The 18066-nt window shown below is 37.3% G+C and overlaps 3 protein-coding genes and 1 pseudogene across 3 annotated transcripts in view; 2 read left to right on the forward strand and 2 right to left on the reverse strand.

The window, feature by feature from the left end:
• LOC110065324 (uncharacterized) overlaps window positions 1-2036 on the forward strand; it is an 83167-nt gene extending 81131 nt beyond the window's left edge. Inside the window, exon 39 of the mRNA XM_089292001.1 lies at window positions 554-2036. Within this exon, the coding sequence (XP_089148127.1) occupies window positions 554-1037 (484 nt within the window). The 3' untranslated portion in view covers window positions 1038-2036. The remainder of the gene's footprint in view (window positions 1-553) is intronic.
• On the reverse strand, window positions 1700-7878 carry LOC110065427 (carbonic anhydrase-like). Its single transcript, XM_089292008.1, has 7 exons — window positions 7746-7878; window positions 7618-7659; window positions 6199-6533; window positions 5330-5422; window positions 4707-4773; window positions 3371-3549; window positions 1700-2842 (listed from the first exon to the last, which is right to left on the reverse strand). The coding sequence occupies exons 1-7, from the start codon at window positions 7795-7797 to the stop codon at window positions 2741-2743; spliced, it is 870 nt and encodes a 289-aa protein (XP_089148134.1). The 5' UTR covers window positions 7798-7878; the 3' UTR covers window positions 1700-2740.
• Window positions 7879-9958: 2080 nt separating this feature from the next.
• Window positions 9959-10947, forward strand: LOC110065270 (uncharacterized; annotated as a pseudogene).
• Window positions 10948-12220: 1273 nt separating this feature from the next.
• LOC110065377 (melatonin receptor type 1B-B-like) lies at window positions 12221-14063 on the reverse strand. The gene has a single exon (XM_020772507.2). The coding sequence runs from the start codon at window positions 13849-13851 to the stop codon at window positions 12841-12843; it is 1011 nt and encodes a 336-aa protein (XP_020628166.2). The 5' UTR covers window positions 13852-14063; the 3' UTR covers window positions 12221-12840.
• Between the last annotated feature and the right edge of the window lie 4003 nt (window positions 14064-18066).

Consider the following 18066-nt stretch of genomic DNA (forward strand, 5'->3'; position numbering starts at 1 on the left):
GTAAGATCCTATTTTGATAATGATAGAATGCAGTTATTGTTTGTCCTAATGAATGAAATATATCGTCGGGAAAGTCACTAAGCAACCTACTGATCCCACGCTAACTTTGCTGTGAAAAAAAGGAATGGAAAACTTTTTGGGGGAAATTGTTCAAGAAGGCCTCCAAAGATACATGGAGGTTCTGGTCTCCATGACTAATAAATTGTGAAAAAGGTACCATTAGTATGAAATAGTGAAGGAAATAATTACATTAGCATGAAAGCTGTCATAGCTAGCGAACAATAATAACTTTAGGGGTGTCTAATAAAAGAAAGCATACATACAATAAATTGTTCGAAGAAACAACGTTACTGATAAAATAGACCAGGGGAGGAATCTCATGCCTAAAGAAATTGGTTCTTTTTTGTCATCTGTTCATTCATCCATAAGAAAAGACAAGAAAAACAGATTCACAGCAATTTCAGTCTGCATGTCTCCATGTCAGCGATTTCAGTCTGCATATATGTAAAGTTTTTACACATTGACCAATAAGCATGCATCGACATTTTATTAGGTTCAGTATGATGACGGATTGCTGGATGGAAAACCCAGATGACAGACCAAACTTCACCCAAATACGAGAGAGACTGGAGGAGATGATGCAGAAGGACAATCCGTACTTGGATTTGAGCGTTTTAGATGAATCCAGGGATTATTATAATGTGCCTTCCTTCAACAGTTTAAATGAGGAAACTGCAGATGATGAACTGTCTGACAAAGAAAGTGACGAACTGTTAAAGGATGAAAGTGATGATATTAGCGTAGGAGAACAGAAACCCACAGAAGATTCCAACAAGAATGAAATAGTTCCATTGCCAAAACCCATTAAGAGTCCAGAGATGGACGGCGATATTGACTCTCTTGGTGTGAACAAGAATGAGTTTCATAACAGTGCTTTCCGTGGTGAAGATTTTCGTGATCTTAAAGACGTAAAAGTGAATATTGACGCCATTGAAATGGCTCTATATCGCCCGGGAAGTAGAGGGCTTGTGCTCTAATTGACAACTAATGGTGAAGGTTCAGCCCTTCAGTTCAACTGAGGATACAGAACCCACGATAGCTGCTAAAAATATACAAACCATCCAGTAACTGCTTTATAGTTTGTTTTTGGTTGGTTTATTGTTTCTTATTACGTACAGGTGGAGAAGTCAAAGTCACTTTCAAATCTAACTAGTCTCGACAGCATTTATTACTTATAGAAGGCCCTTGCTTCTTTTCATAGTTATGTTGCAGCTTTGTGATCGATGGCTTTTGTACTTCTATATGGGATGGTTGATTTAGGGGTTATTCAAGGCCCAGGGCAAACGTCAAACTTCACATGAGACGAACTTAACTGCAATTTGAGTCGATCCAGACGAGTAAAGTTCGACCTTTGGGTCAAACATCGAACTTCATTCGAATTGAGATCGACCAACACGTTCTATCCGTCTTCTTCAGACGGACGAACTCAGTTGAATCAAACGTCGAACTTATCATGGACTTAATTGGCTTGGTTTAGTTCGTCTCATGTGAAGGTCGACGTTTGACTTGGGCCTAACGCTGGGAAACTTGCATTGTCTGGGTAATAACTGTGTTTTGGTGTAGGCATTCATTTGTTTATTGTCTTTTGAATATGTTGTTAACAATACTGACAAATGTAACACCAAGAAACTCCCACTAATTTAGTCAGAAGCAACAATTGTCATACTTTACTATATTTAATCATGCGCAAAAGCTATGTATATTGGTTATGATATTTCCTGAGCCGCGAGAAATTATGTCAATACATTCAAACTGGGTAAAACCAGAGCAACTGCAATCTTGTCTTATGTTTTATCGTTAAACTTAAAATATACATTTTATAACTTATAACTAGACTACAAAAAGATGCATAAAGCATTTCATGTCTTATCGATGTTTAAACAATTTACACTTTGTATGCATTAACTGTCTATTCGATTCATTTTGTACTGACGTTTATTAATTTTATTCCTCAATTAAACTATTTTAAAGAAAGACATCATTTATGACTTATTTCAATAATGCTGTACCTCGACATCATAGAAGGCGGTTTCTCGAGGCAAAGGGAACTGAAAACGCTTCAAACGAAACTATGGATCAATTCTCAAAAACTAGAAATATTTGGTTTGTAGCCAGGCATGGTTAAAACTTTGATAGTTTTTAAGCCAGTAGCAACATATTTTAATCAAATCTTAGAGTTAGGGTTTGCCATATATGTGATGCCGTTTGCCATATATGGGAAACTTGAAATAAGTAACTGATTCTTTCGATAGGCCCTTTGCACGACCCAGTCACGTGGTACAAAATCAGCCATGATGGGACGCAAGTTGCACAGTGGGACATCCAAGGCAAAGGAATGTCAAGATACACTGGTACGGATTGCTCTGTTTTGGAAACCCAACTGTGTAACTTGCGTCCCTGGATGGCTGATTTTGCATCACGTGACCGGGTCGTGCAAAAGGGCTATTGTTGTTCCAGTCCAGTTGCATCAGTATGATGACTTTAACATTTCACTTCCGATGCGGTACCCATGCTGAGAGGATTTCTCAAAATAATTCTTCAGAAAATCCTAAAAGGCAATCGTGTGATGATATGCAATGCATCATCGACCGGGTTTGCACACCAATCAAGCTCAAGCACTCTCGACCACATTTTGTAAATGGCTTTAATAAGAAATAAAGAAACGACCACGACACCTTAATCAGAAATTGGCTTCCACCTTTCGACCGTTCAGCGGCGTGGTTGGTCGAAAGTTGTCACATTCAGATCCTTTTGCAGACGTGAGTTTCGTAAAAGCCAAAAGCTGTCAACAAAGATAATAAAAGATAGACATTAGTTACCTTCACCTGTACAATTTGACTTATCAATCCGAACTAACTGACCAATAGACTGACTGACTGACTGACTAGTGACTGACTGACCGACCGACTGTCTGAGTAGGACTGACCAACGAAATGACTCGCAAACTGACTGACTCAAGAAACATTTCAAGATCGAGAGACAACAATTGAAACCATGATTTCCATTTGTTTGAAAGGCGGAGAACAAGAAAACAAAATATAACTTCAAGGAAATAAGTACTGTTGATTACTCAAGGAAATAAGTGCTGTTAATTACTCAAGGAAATAAGTACTGTTAATTAATCAAGGAAACAAGTACTGTAATTGTTCGGGCACTTTTCTTATTCTTCACTCCTCGATGACAGAGTGAATCAACCCTGCTGCTTCTGTTCCATGACAGTTTACAAGAAATTCGAAAACCCAAGCAAACAGATAAATGACAAATTTAATACCAAAATTCAAAACGCAGGAAAAGTCAGTGTCTGAATTACCTGATCCTTCGTAACTGTTACTTGATTCTTCATGACAATCCATTGCACAGTTTCATAACAGGGAGGGGTAGTTTGGGAGCCTTTGTAAGTGTAGAATGGAGCATGCTCTTCAGCAAGGTCCGGAACAAGGTCAGCCAAGGTCAAATTGTCAGCTGGGGTATAGACAGGAATGCTGGATCCTTCAATACAATTGATAGGAAGTAGACATTGATGTGAATCAGAAGAGGTACAGAAGTAAGTTGATTTAGGACATTTTAGCCTTAGTTATTAAGCGCGGAAATGTGTGCAACTTTTTTTTACATCTTGTAAGCACATAATACCATTAATAACAAGGTTTATTATATGGCTGTGTCTCACAAGGACTGGGAACTACCAAATTCACGAATTTGATTGGCTGAAATCGATATTGACCGCGGTCTAGATTTTCCCATCTAGACCGGTTTCATTTTGCGTTGAAAAAGTACCAAATCAAAAATGTTCACCGTTTTCTTTTATTTTCTTCTCAATCATTTATGGAAGTGCCAAAAAGCCTGATGACGAAAAAAATAAAAAAAAATAAAAAAAGTAAAGAGGACGAGAAAATTTTGGCAGGTTTAAGTTAAGCTCATCTCCGTTTGCAAGCAAAATGTCAACAAACCAGTTACATTAAACGAATTAAAGTTTTCTTCTTTGCCATATAATAAACATCTTATTAACCAAGCTAAGTCGGTCTGTATGGGAGAATCTTGACCTCTGTCGTGTGTACAGACCTCACTGCGTTCGTCTGTACTCACGACCTCGGTAAAGATTCTACCATACAAACCTCCTGCTCGGTTAATAAGAGCTAAGTATTGACCGATGAAAGTGGCGTATGAGTTTTACTGGTTATGGAATAGCCTGGTAGATATAGCAAAGTAAATATGTCGGTTAATTGTTAACAACCTTCAGCAACTTAACGCAGCTTATGAAGTCACGTGACACTCTCTATGTATGTATATAGTGATCGAGAGTCTTCGAGACTACTTACTAGCTCAGAAGGTCTGGCATTAAAACAAGCGCAGTTAAACAGCTTGATAAGTCAGAAATCGGACATTTCTTGTGAAATCTCAGCACATTAGTCCAAATTGCCGTGCGTTTCTGGCTGTTTTGTGCTTGCAAACACTGGGGATCATCTCTACTATTCAAGCCAGTTCGGTATTAACTAGATTATCGTGTTTAGGAAAAAAGTAGATCACCAAGGAAAAGGTTAGCCCACGTTATTTTTTTGAGATTGACAGTAATTCAACTAGGAAATTAAATAACGAACGTTTGCTGAGGGCTACTTAAAAATGGAAGGTGAAACTGTCTACAGACAAACCTTCCACCGCAACGTCGTCCATTTGATCAACAATGCTGTCCAATGCCTCGTTTTTAGACTTCCCAACCTGAATAAATTAAATGCATTCTTAATGAGAGATCAGAGTAAGTGGGGTTTATAGCCAAATCACCAAATTTAAATAATAACCCAGTTTGTCAATCACGACCTCCCATCTAGACCTTTCTATTTTCAAGTAGCTTTATGTGGGCTACAACTCTGAATGTTTTCCATATTAAACTCTTTAAGGCGTCGGTGGAGTAAAGGATGGCGAAAGTGTCTTCCGGTCAAGTTTACTAAACTTAGGAAAATTGGTCGTTCGTAATAACTCCGTCTCGTCCTTCGAGTTCATTTTTTGTTTACTATCACTAATTTGTCACGGTGTTTGGCAAAAAGACAACCCAGCACACTTGCAAGTTTTCTTTCAAAGAAAACTTGTCTTATGATCAAGACATGACCTAAAATGAAATGTAATAAACCAGATCTTTCAAAGTGGAAATTTAGATTGTGTATTAAAACAAATCCCACTTACCAAATAGAACTAAACAGAACGAACACACAAATTGGTACACAAACAGGAAGACATGCAGATAGACACAGACAAAACAATAACAATCAACGCTTGCCTTTAAAAGAACTGAAATGGCAGCGAGGCCGTCTTGTTTTGGGGCAGCATTTTCATAACTTCCGTACTCTGTGTTGTAGAACATCAATTGCAGCTATATGTGAATTGTAAAATCATAAGCAAAAAATATAATTTTTTATATGACCTCATAAATATCAAGAGCGAATAATTTGATAGTTTCAGTGAAATTATAATTCATTTACCCTTCAATTAGCGATTTATAATTGTAGTATTACGTAGTATAAACTTCAGGCCTTTTAAAAAAGTGCCATTTTATTTTTGCACCTTCCTCCGAAACTTCGGAAAAAAACTAGCCAGGAAACGTCGCCAGTTTGGCGTAAAGTGTGCAATAACTCAGCCAATATGTAATATCCAGGACATGTTAGTTACCTTAAACAGTTGTTTTCAGAGCGCCAGCAAGCATTAATCGTCTTATTAACATCAGAACGAGTAATTACAACCTGCGAGGCGCAAATGTTTAATTTTGTCCCTACCTAAGGTGAATAGTACCAAATATGGCCTTGAGTGTTTTAGTTATTACGCTGCGAAACACTGGAACACACTACCTGACAATATACGCACGTTAGCTGGAAACAAGGATTTTGTTAGCGAAGTTCGAAGTTTAACATTTTAAATATTGGTTTTACTGTATCAGTCTATTAATGAAATTTTCAATTTTTTTTGTATGAATATGTTATAACTTTTAATATCTTAATTATACTAGTTATGTTAATTTTGGTAGTGGGATATCTGTAAGCTAGCCGTATTGCCACTTTAAATCTTATCCTATCCTATCCCATTGAATAGGAAGTATACATGTACTAATAGAATAGTAGTTAGGACCAATACCTTATTAGTATCGACACTTACTTCTGCCGGGAAAGGTTTTCCGTCCACTGTGTGCTCGGACCCTCTGTCTGAATCACACCCAAAGTGAACGTTTAAATCGTGTAGTTCGAAATTCTTGTTGTCCAAGGCAATGCCAGTCAGGTTGCAAGTGCCCCTTTCATTGTCAGCAGTTAACACTGGTTCGTATCCATTATTAAGCAGTATTCCATTGAACAAGCCTTTGTCGTTATCACAAGTGATGTCCAGCTCTCCAAGTGACGAATCTGATTCTACTTCCTTGGTCACAATGTCGATTGGTGATTGGTCGGCTTGACGACATGCACTAGCAACGTTTCCCCATGCGTCAGGGCCATAAACTGGTTATCAATACAGAGACTAGCTTGGTTAATTTACACGTAAACGGGTGACTGTTCATTTTTATTTAAGTTTTCGTGCAAGTATTAAACCCGTATTAAGTTCAGAATTTTTCATATGCAGCATAACGCTCATAGGAGTTTCATTTTAATACATTTTAAATCAAATCGCAACGCGACTGACTTTCAACAGTTATTCCTTAAGCGATTCATTTATGGAATGCGAGAATGTTGATGTTATTCTTTTGTGGAGGGTATAAACAGGCATGTAAAGCCGCTTGGGTGTTCACGTGAAGAAGTGAACTTCAGTCGAGTTCCCTCGAAAATAGAGTTTATTTTATGACCCGCGGGGTAATCGAATCACTTATACCCTCGATACCATTTGGGATGCTTACCATTTAGCCCAAAAAATCCGCAAATTTTGTTTGAAAGTCAAATAATGGAACTGTCATGAAATTCAATTTGCTCCATTTCTCCAATTTCGAGTCGTCCATCAACTAAATCGGATTTCAAATGAAAACCCTACCAGTATTCAGTTTTGATCTTAACCGGTTCCTTCCGACCAATGGTAAACACAATTGAATCAAACGTCAAAATAAATTATTTTGAGCCAGAACCAATAGGTTCAGTTTGGTAGTTCTTTTGGGGTTTCTGAATAAAAAGTTCCCCAGAACGGACCTCCAGACATCTATTTATCGCGAATAAATTTAATACTTTGGTCCAGCATGGTTGAAGATTTGGTGCTAAGTATACATGTAGCTATATTTTTATTGAATGGATATTTCTGATGCGGCTATGTAAAATTTGCTTAAGGCTGGTTTCCACATGATCACTGCGATCGCTCTAAAAAGGAGTTCAGAGATCGTTGCGATTATATGGAAACTACTCTCCAGCGATCATTGCGACAACAATCACTGAGGTACACTTAAGTTATCTCTACGATCGTAGTGGTTGAAGCAATCATATGGAACCCGATCTTAAAAGCGTCCAGAGGTAGTGCCATTAGGACGCCTGACAGGGCGGCGGAAATTGCGATTTTTTTTACGAGTTCAAAGTCAATGCTTAGGATAACATGATCATGACTTACCCCCACGATTCAGATCACTGTCACCGTATTTCCACGTGCCTCCTGTGCTTGAAAGAACAGAGATATGAGTTTCGCACAATACAAACATCTCAAATAACTCAGTCGAAATCATCATAGTAAAGTCTTACTTGCAAACGTCGAAAAGCTCATAAGAATCAACGCAGTACTTATGAAAGCCATCACCTTTGACCCTTAAGTAAAAGCACTTCTCAAATTAGATAGGGCGGGATCTTATCTTTTACTGTTATGCGTGAGAAGATCCTCCTAAATCAATAACATTAAAACGATGGATTAATCTCTTTTCCCACCTGTTTCTCACAACCAAAACAATAACATTTCATTGTTTGTTTTTAATATTTTTCACTCGACTTTACAGGCATTTTCAGTATTACTTTCATTATTTCTACCGCAATATCAAACTAAAAATTCCTGTTAAAGTAGTAATTTAGGTGATTAATTGATATTCTCCGCTGTCAAGGTAAATCAGTCACTTTTAAAAGCCTGCTGGTGGAAACAACGTCGTGATCATGTCATTTAAATGGCATCAATGTTAGTACTACTGTACATGTACGACTGTAAACTTCCAAAAAAAAATAGCGAGGTCCATCATTTCGTTATTAATTAAGGAGCCAAAGGAACTAATATCCTCAAAGACAATTCAAGATGATTGATATTCTATTTCAATCAGGAATTAAATAATCCCAGACGTGTATAACTTTTGGTGAAATAACGGGTACCTTTGCATTAAACAATAAATTCAAAACCACACAAAGTAAATATTTTACCTGCAGAGTCAGACGAGGCAGGTTGCTAATAGCAACCTGTTAACTTAACTTAAAAGATAATATTCCGCTCAACGTGGACCTGAGACTAGTTGCGGTTAAAGTTGGTCGCAATTTGAGCCCGGGATCAATGCCAACGTTGCGTCATTGTTACATATCTATCGAGCAAGCCATAAAATGTGTTTGTCACCAATAAAATGTTGCTATTAGATCTTTGAATTGCTTTGGCCAAGTTCCAAGAGATTAACGGTGGAGGGGGGGGGGGGGGGGAGCAGGGGAGCAGGGGATCAGGAGGAGGCGGGTTTATCTATTAATGGTTGACTAAATGTCACCTTACCTTAAGAAGGTACATTTTGTAACTGCCTGATCAGTTCACATGTATACTTCTTGTTCAGTTTTATTTTCTTTAGCAATAGGTCAAGACGACCATACAATTTACATAGTCCAAGGGAAAAACAAACAATTTATTTTGGTTTTTCTAAGCAAAACAAACCTTTTCGTTAGATAAGATAAGATAAGATGAGATAAGATAAGATAAGATAAGATAAGATAACTTTATTTACACACGGTTTTCCATCAGTCAATTAAGTTACTGGACTAATCAACCTATCTATCAAACTACAATAAAAATTAATAACATTTCCTTAACTTTATGGATAACAGGGTCTCGTTCAAATTACCAGTGATATTAAATTTAATAGTCAAGTCAATCTGAGGTCTGTCAATCTTTCTGAACTTTCGGTAATAGTGGTACATTAACTATTATGTGAAAACACAACGTATATGCTAAACAAGTTTGTACCACTTATCCTCACGAGACTGAAGAACGTAACAAACCCTATTCCTCCACCTTTGGAATCAAACCACTGAAACAAGTACATATGACAAAATTCTTAGGTGTCAATATTGATGAGCATTTTACACCACCTTGATTCTGCCCATGATTCTGGTGATCTTTAAACAAGCGTTTTCCACCCTCTTCTCTGCGATTTCATGCTTATATCGCTCAGAAAAATAGACTTGTTAGAGGGGGTGTTAACCGACTTACGTGACCTTTAATTAGGCTAAGTGAAGGTGAAGTGACGATCACATGCAGATAAAGAATTAAGCACTTTGGGTGATCCCTGAAATAGCATAGACCTTTCCAAACCCGGTGGGAAAATTCACGAACATATCCTTTTTGTATAGAAAATTGTATCTTGCAGCCTCTTTTGTCCGTGATTTGCTTCTAAGTTCTAAATTTCTCGCAAAATTTTGTAAACGCGAACTGCTTTCAAGACTCCACATCTTCCGCCATTTTCTCTTACATGCGTTATAATATAAGCCGATAAATTTCTGAGATTTGATTGGTTGATAGCATCACTATTTCCGCGTAATAGTGGTATAACAGCAAAAGATGGATGGTATAACAAGGTTGCCATGACAACACTAAACACAATTACGTTTTGCTTTTGTTTTCAAAAATTGGCGGCAAGATTCTCGGAAATTTCCGGGTAGGAAATACAAAAGCTCGCCGAAAAGCGCTAAACAAAAATACAATCAAAACTTCTAAGACGTGGATGAATGTTTGGAAGTCGTTGGCAGAATGCAAGGGTCTTAACGACGACATTGTTGTGAAATACGAAGCTAAAGAACTGGACGAATGTTTCTCGCGATTTTTTGCCGAAGTTCGAGGCAAAAGCGATCGCTCCGACTATACGTCGGACAGTCTAAGGGTTATGTCAGCTGCCCAAACAAAATGACAGCAAAATATCCATAGCGAAGGACCGAGAATTCGTCAAGTACAGATAGATCTTAGAAGGAAAAGCAAGAGCTCTTCGCGAAAAAGGCCACGGAAAACGACCAAATGCAACAAAAGCACTTACCGTTCAAGATGAAGAGCAGCTATGGAAAAACCGTGTACCTGGCGAACAAACTCCAAAGTCACTCCTTTATACTCTATGGTATCTGCTCACCCTTCATTTTGGTCTTCGTGGTGAAGAAGAAGAAATGGGAAACAGTGGCCCGTTTGTCTCGCCATTATTGAAAATCCGGAATCCGAAGTGTGGTACAAGAAACATGGGTGTTAATAAGATTGACTCCTTCATGAAATATATGGCCTTGGAAGCGGAATTGGATGTAGACGGAAGAAAGTTAATCAACCATTCGGAAAGAAAAGCGCTCGTGAAGAAGCTGAAGGCCTCGAATCAGCCAAGAAGTGCTATCATCGGTGTAACAGGCTACACAAGCGAGCGTTCACTGGCAATAGACTACCAGGAAGGTGACGAAGCAGAACAGCGACAGATTTCATCCATCATCAGCTCTCCTGTCTGCCAACAGGTTCAAAATTGCTGTCCAGTTCTTTCCAGTTTGCCCAATCAGCACAATCAATCATACAGCGACTCCAGCCTGCCAGACAGTAGTCCATCACTTTTTATAGCTGTCAGGTGACGATACATTACGGAGCTGGTGTTGGTGGTTTTCAACAAAGCAACAACTAAACACTGGGATGAGCTTACCCCTACCTTATCTTAATTTGTGGTTTCGCTTCTCCGCTGCAGTGACTGCAAAAACCGTGATTTCAAAATTACTTTCATTGAACTATTTCATGTTGTTTGCCTTGAATGGTTTGAACTGGTTTCACAAAAAACTGGCAATCATTTTTTTTTTTTTCATTGACGTAAAAAGATTGTTACGAATGCAGACGCCTGTTTTTCAACCGTAACGAGATAAAGGTCTCTTGTGCGTTACCGCAAATTTCTCGGCTTCTATTATAAACAAATAATAGCATGACCCGTACGTGGTATTTTGCAATAATGCCGGCTCGTAATATTTCAAAATTTTCCGAATACCACCCGCCGCTTCGCGGCTCGTGGTATTTTGGACGATTTTAAAATATCACTCGCGGTATTATCACCAAATACCACTACGAGTCATGCTTTGCGCAAGACACGTGTGTTTAGTTCTGGACTTTTACAACTCAATTGTGATTGGGCCAAAGAAAATTACGTCATTGAAGTCGCTCGTGGATGTCGTTTTCACAGACGGTATTTTTCTGCGGCGCAAAAGAAAGGCCAGAAATCCGTGTGTGTTAGCAGGCTTCTCGCATGTATGATTTATTTTGCTTTGTATACCTTGTACGTCAAATGAATTTCCGTAGATGCAATATTAATAACGAATGAAAACCAAAAATGTAACCATGTGCTATTTATTTCACGGGAAAGTTGAATGTGTTACACAATAAAGAACACAGAGAATAAATATAACACAAAATTCAAAATATACGACTAAGGAAAGAGAAGTAGCTTATTCTATTCTTATTCTCTGTCCTGATTTTCCATTGTAGTTTTGGCAAAATGGGTACCTTGTTTTTTTCTCTCTTTCGTTTGTTTGTTTTTTTTCTGCCTGTATATTTTTTCTAAGTACCACGCAAAGGGCATGCCCCCTTTGAAAAAACTGCTTTAGCTGAAAAAAAAAAAACAAAAACAAAACAAACAACAAAAAACAACAAAACAACAACAACAAAAAAAGTAATAAAGTAGTAATCATAAAAAACTGACCTGTATTGATCTTGCGGCCAGCTGTGTTTTTCTTCAGCTGTTAATTAAAAGTGTTAATTGTAAGGTGCTATAGTCATTTTCCGCGTCCCACATGGAAAATGACGTTCAAATGTTGTTCAAAGTATTTGTAAGATGATGGACGGCTGAAACGATTCTGAAAAAAATTCATCCCAAAAGAAAATTGGCTACAAATATAAAAGAACATCACATGAAAAGCAAATTAAGACGCATAAAGAGGAATAAATATGTAAATAATTTAGCGTCGGGCTTTCTTTTCATCTGTTTGTTTTGTTATTTTTTTTTCTTTCCAGGGAAAAGGTCGTAAGTTGTTCACCTGGATAGAGACATACATGTAGCTTAGTGTGTCTAACACAATTATAAGGGTTTATTTTTTTACCCACCAGTCATCTGTGGGAAAATGCATCCTTTTTTTTGTACTCCAGACCATACATAGTTTGTCAACCCAACTTAATATGTTTTCTATGAAGGAAACAAGAAAGACAAAGTAATGATTTCTTTGTCTTGTTTATTTAAGATTTGACAAATGTTAAGCCAAAAAAAAATTAATAAGGGTGCGGTAACATTAATGACCTGTATTGAATCTAAAAATACTTTTGGAAAGAGTGAAGCAAACTAAATACTATTGACGGGTTCAACGAAATAAAGGAAACTGATTGAATATCGACGTTTTTGTCTTTCACTTGTCTTTTTTTATTAGTTCACTCGTGGAGTTATTGACATTCGTTGAAATCTAAAAAAATCGTGTATTTAGACAGCTTAGTGCTACCTTGTGCCATCAATCGCAGCGAAAAAAATACTAAAGGTTTCAATTAATTTTGACAAAAATTTAGGATTATTTCAGTATTTTAAGCCTGCGGTGAAACGGTCCAAAAAGAGATGATTCAGCAGATGGTGGATTCTTTGTATCGTCGATTCTGAACTGAATGATCTGTGAAATCCAGTTGAAGACGTTGTACTCTTGAGTTCCTTTTTCTCAGCATAAAGATCTTTCTATATTCTTGCCTGAAATTCCTATTCAACACTCCATAGACAAACGGGTTTATTGCTCCTGAGAGATTTCCTAGAATGAAATACAAAACATAGACCTCCCTTGGAAAGGTAACTTCCCCTCGGAAAGTGTCAACAAAGTCTATGGCAGAAATCGGTGTCCAGCAGGCCAAAAATCCCATCACAGTCACAAATAAGATCTTTGTAGCCTTTACGTCTGCGTGAGTAATGTTTTCCTCGGCCAAAGAAGACGAACGTAAATTTTGGACGGTTCGCTGATGAATTCGCATTCGTTTGAAGACAAGAACATAGCATATAGACAAGGTAAACGTTGGCAAGCCGACATAGCCATAGACGAGAAAATTTGGAATGGAAATTTCGCTCGTCTGAAAGCAAAACAACTTGCCGGGGTGAAAGACATAGTATCTTCCCGAGAGCAAATACGGTAATGGTTCCATACAAGCTAAACCGAAACAGAAAACTATCATGACTATGGTTTTCGTTTTCGTAAAAATTCTCCGATAATGTTTTGTTCGCACCATTCGGTAAAATCGATTTATCGCAGTCAGTGTCAAAATCAGCAACGACGCGCAAGCAAGGATTATCACAAAAAAGCCCTGTGCTTGACAAGCATTATGGCTGAATGGCCAATAACCGATGATAACAACTGTTGCAGAGTACGGTGCACACAGCAATGGTAGAAGGATGTCGGAAATGGCCAGAGATGCAATATAATAGTTGGGAATTGTTCGCAGTCTCCTGTTCCTGTACACCGCTAAGAGGACACAGTAATTGCCAATTACCGCCACCAAAATAGTAAGAAAATAGAAAAATGCTTCACAAATAACCAACGCTTGCTTTCGGTGCTTCAATTCCTCGCTTAAGGACGTTATATCTTCCGACATTGCTTCACGCTTTGAAGGCAAGAAAAGCAATGTTCCATATAGTGCCCTACATGGGATTGTTAAAAATCAGCATCAAGGTGCCAAATCTTCAGTGATTATCTGTGCCTAAAGTTGTCAAGCACATCTTGCATAGACGCCTTGTAAAGAACTTTCCGCTGCTCGTCCAAATGAAAATGATCTTTACTCTTTTGTAATTCGATATTTCTAAAATGGTGAAGCTGTTTTAAGTTGTGAATAATTTAAAGGGCAAAGTAAAGGGTTTTTAATCCGTATGTCAACACTTAGATGACGTCGAGATAAGAACCAATAAAGTATTCCAACAAAATGACTATATAAGGTTGTTACGTAATGTGAATATTTTATAGACCTGAGAGAATAAGAATTAATTACTCAGAAAAAATTGTTCAAAAGTGTAAAAGAAATGCAAGGACTGCAAAATATATCAAGAGGGTTAGTTTCTCTGCGTAATTGTTGTTTTTGTAGCTCGAGGACTAGAGCACAAATCTAATTTTAAAATTAACATAATATTAATATCTTAAACAAGAAATCATTCTTGTAAATACGTTTCAGGAAGAAAGTCATCGTTAAGAAAACAAAATGTCAACCGATCTTGGCCTTGTGATGTATATTTCTACTTGTAATTAAAATGCGCCTTTTGTTCTTAGTCAAGTTTGAAAACGTTGGTACCCGCCTTAGGAAGAAAATTTCTTTAAGAACGGGCAAGACTTCTAGTGATATTTACCAGCTTATATTTAGCGTAATAACCGAGAGAGAAAAAAAATTATTCAAAGGAGGAGTTCTCAGATGCCTTGCCGTTTATTTACTTTCAAGAGGATCCTTGTAGAGACGCGTAAACCCGGTTTGAACTTCGCGACATGAATTTTGGATATGCGAGATGTGTAGATGAAATTTATGCTACACGAGTCCTTACAATAATATTTTACTTGTTTAATTTCCTACAAATTCACGACTGGCAAAATCAACGAGATTAAAACCTCGATGATATGGTAATCATAAATGGTTACTGACTGAAAAGAAAATTACCAATGCTCTTTACCGCGGTCACACACACCGCCTACAGATCTTAACGAGTTACAGATTCTGGATAATTTCGTCGTTTGCCGTTTGGTAGAAACTGAACTTAATTTTTAAAAAAAAGAAGAAAAAGAAAACGGTAACTGTATTATTGAAAAATTTAAAGATTAGCATTAAATGGAAAACCATTATGAATAAACGTGAAAAATAAGATAATGTCGATTTTAATGTAAAACATAATATTCAAGAAATACTAACCAGGCAAATTTTATCTCTAAGTGACACTGACAAATTATCATTAATTTATATCTTAAATATGTTTGAGCAATTACCTCCATCCAATGCCAAATGGGATTTGGCATCGGATAGAGAATGTTGGGTTAAGTTTGAGTTCTTCTATTAATTGGTACTTAATTTTTGGCGCGGATAATTCTATAGTAATTTTATATCCTCCTGGTTCTCAAAATGTATGTTACCCGACTGATTGTGTTCTTTTTCCCAATACATCGAAGCATGTTACGTTGACACGAAAGGATCGATCACATCTGTGAATATGAATATCAAGCGGCACCCAATACCCAATATCCATTATGTCAAAACTAAAAGCGCCGGTAATTAATGACATTCTTGTAAAGTTGACACGGCTACTCGTGGCTGCCGGCTTTCAGTAGGACTACCAGCTTTTAGGAGAAATCTTGTAGCTGTTATCTGATTGGCTAAGCAGTCGTCCCTTCTCCTTGATTGATTGATTGACAAGTTTGAAATAGCTCCACTTAATTTGGCGATGTGCGTGTACGCTTAAGTGACCAGATTTCTTCCAGCTTTTTAAGTTTAAAGGAAAACGTTAGGTATACTACTTATCATGAGAAGAAAATGAGATAACATTATTTCTAAATTATCTATACTTTTATCTCGAATGAAATCTAACTAAGCAAAATCCCTCACGCCATTAACCCATAAGAGCTATATCACTCCATCAATAGGGCGATCTTTGCTGACATCATTATTTACATTTGCCTCATTAGCATACGATTGTTTTTAGAGAAGGTATCATGATATTGACGTATGGACTCTAAGCAGTTAAAGAGCTTTTTAAAATTATTAACTGGTGAAATTGTTAGCCCTAAGGGTGACATGTTGAACGAGTATTGAGAAAGCACTAATGAGCTCATGCATTCGTTGTAAACCCATGCAAGGCGCAAAAGAAAAGTATTCAATACATCGGACTCAAATTCCATGGACAGCTAATCATGCCATTTCTTTAAATATTCACTTCTGATATTTTTGTGGCTTGATCACAAACCGAATCGCTTATGCTAATGAGGAAAATATCGTATACAAAGACCCCCACCTATAGTCACGGAAATCTCCTATAGCTGTACCTATAACAGTACCGTTTGAACATGCATACGCCAACGAATTATATCTGAAGTTTTTAATAAATTTGAAGCTATTGTTGTTGACATTCATTTGAGCGGTTAAATGTGAGAGGAAGGATCAAAATCGAAAATCTTGTGCTTGGCTGACCGTTAGCCAATTGCGGTGAGGTAATTTTCTCAGTTTTATAGTAAATGTCTTCTTCGATATCTTGATGTCGTTTCGTTTATAACTTGATGAATTTAGACTGATTTGAAATGCCGCTTGTCGAAAGGAGATAACGGTAAGTGAGATAATCACCCATAAGTATTCCAAAGGTAATCAATCACTCTAAAGACATTATTGATCATCGCAGTTATACACACAACTTAAGCAGTTGTGAAAGTAATTTTCGGTTCAAGACTGTCGGGATTTCTGGAATCTTTCCCAGTAAAGTTTCTGCACCATTTTCCTCCGTTTCAAAATTTTCGGAATTCTTGGTTGAATTAAAAGCGCCCCTGGTTTCGTAAATCCCGGGACGGTCTTGAAAAAGCTGATATTTCGACGCACATTTTATTCACTTGAGCGACCTAAACCGCTTTAAGCGCATTTTTTTTTCACGAAAACACCCACGCAAACGCGCAACATCTGCTAGAAAACTTCCCTTATCATTCATCCTCTCTTAAGGTCCTGCGGTCATTTGCCTTGAAAAAAAGAGTCAGCTACGTTTTCCAAGGGTACTTTAATAGATATAGCCTCATTCCTAAAAATATAACAATATTTTCATTTCAATCAGGTAAGTCTTTATTTCATAACTTAGAATTTGTTTATCATGTCATTTGTCAGATAATATCGCTGCTGGCATGATTGATAAAGAACAAAATGACCCAGATTAAGGATGTCAATAATACGCTGGACAAAACTGTTCTGGATGGACGTTTTACAACAAAAAAATTAAAACAAACAAAGTGACACAAATAATTTTGTGATTGTCTTAAACTTTACTAAATTCCAGACACGAAAACCTATTTTTATATGGATAACGTAAGACAGGCTTACGTCACACCTTGTCCAAATTTAGTAACTGTGTCACAAAATTAAAATTATTCCAAAATCACGTGATTTCTGAGAAAATTCGCGAAGAAATTCTTTATGTGCTAGTGGATGTTTTGTCAAGATTTTGACCAGAAAGGATGAGGAAGACTTACAACTTATTTGGCCACTGAGATACAATACTTCTTCATAAACTGATCTTCTTTGAAGTCTTAAAACTGTTCTTGCCACTAGATCGGTCTTTCGTCTGTTTTGAAGGTGGCTGCCTTTAGCTCGCGTTTCGCACAAGCCAGAATTGCACAAAATACTGTTGTGTTAAAGCGTTGTCAGCCAGGAGTTTGCCATTTTCTCGCATTTTCTTGCATAACAGCTTCAAATAACTTTGTTTGGTTTGCGCTGTGGCCCTTCATTGGTAGCATCACAACTTGAATCTGTGATTCTCTAAACGGCTGATGTATAACAAGATTATAGTGCTGTTTAGATGGATAATCGCTCCTTCCTCATACCATCTCGTCGAATTCATGAAAAATATCCACAAACACGTAACGATGTTCCTCGCACAACAACACTGGTCTAACACTACGATGTCGATGTAAACCATAGCTATTTTTTCTCAGAAATCGCGCAATTTTCCTCACTTTTGTAAATCAGTCCGCAAACTTAGATATAGATATGCTGTAACGCAGGTCTTCCTTGCGTGATCTATTTAACAATTATATAATAACCCAAGTAATTCTCGCATTTTGATTGGTGAGCCGAAAAGCTTGGATG

This window comes from Orbicella faveolata, unplaced genomic scaffold (assembly GCF_042242905.1).
Source record: "Orbicella faveolata isolate gen_17 unplaced genomic scaffold, um_ofav_v1 contig_24, whole genome shotgun sequence".
In the NCBI taxonomy this organism is placed as follows: Eukaryota; Metazoa; Cnidaria; class Anthozoa; order Scleractinia; family Merulinidae; genus Orbicella; species Orbicella faveolata.

Bases quoted from the DNA above. Each gene is read 5' to 3' on its own strand.
- LOC110065427 (XM_089292008.1), bottom strand. From the start codon at position 7,797: ATGGCTTTCATAAGTACTGCGTTGATTCTTATGAGCTTTTCGACGTTT. The intron at 3,550-4,706 runs GTTTGTCTGTAG...ATTGTATTGAAG, and splicing joins GGACGACGTTGCGGTGGAAG to GATCCAGCATTCCTGTCTAT. The intron at 2,843-3,370 runs GTAATTCAGACA...CTTTGTTGACAG, and splicing joins TAACAGTTACGAAGGATCAG to CTTTTGGCTTTTACGAAACT.
- LOC110065377 (XM_020772507.2), bottom strand. From the start codon at position 13,851: ATGTCGGAAGATATAACGTCCTTAAGCGAGGAATTGAAGCACCGAAAG.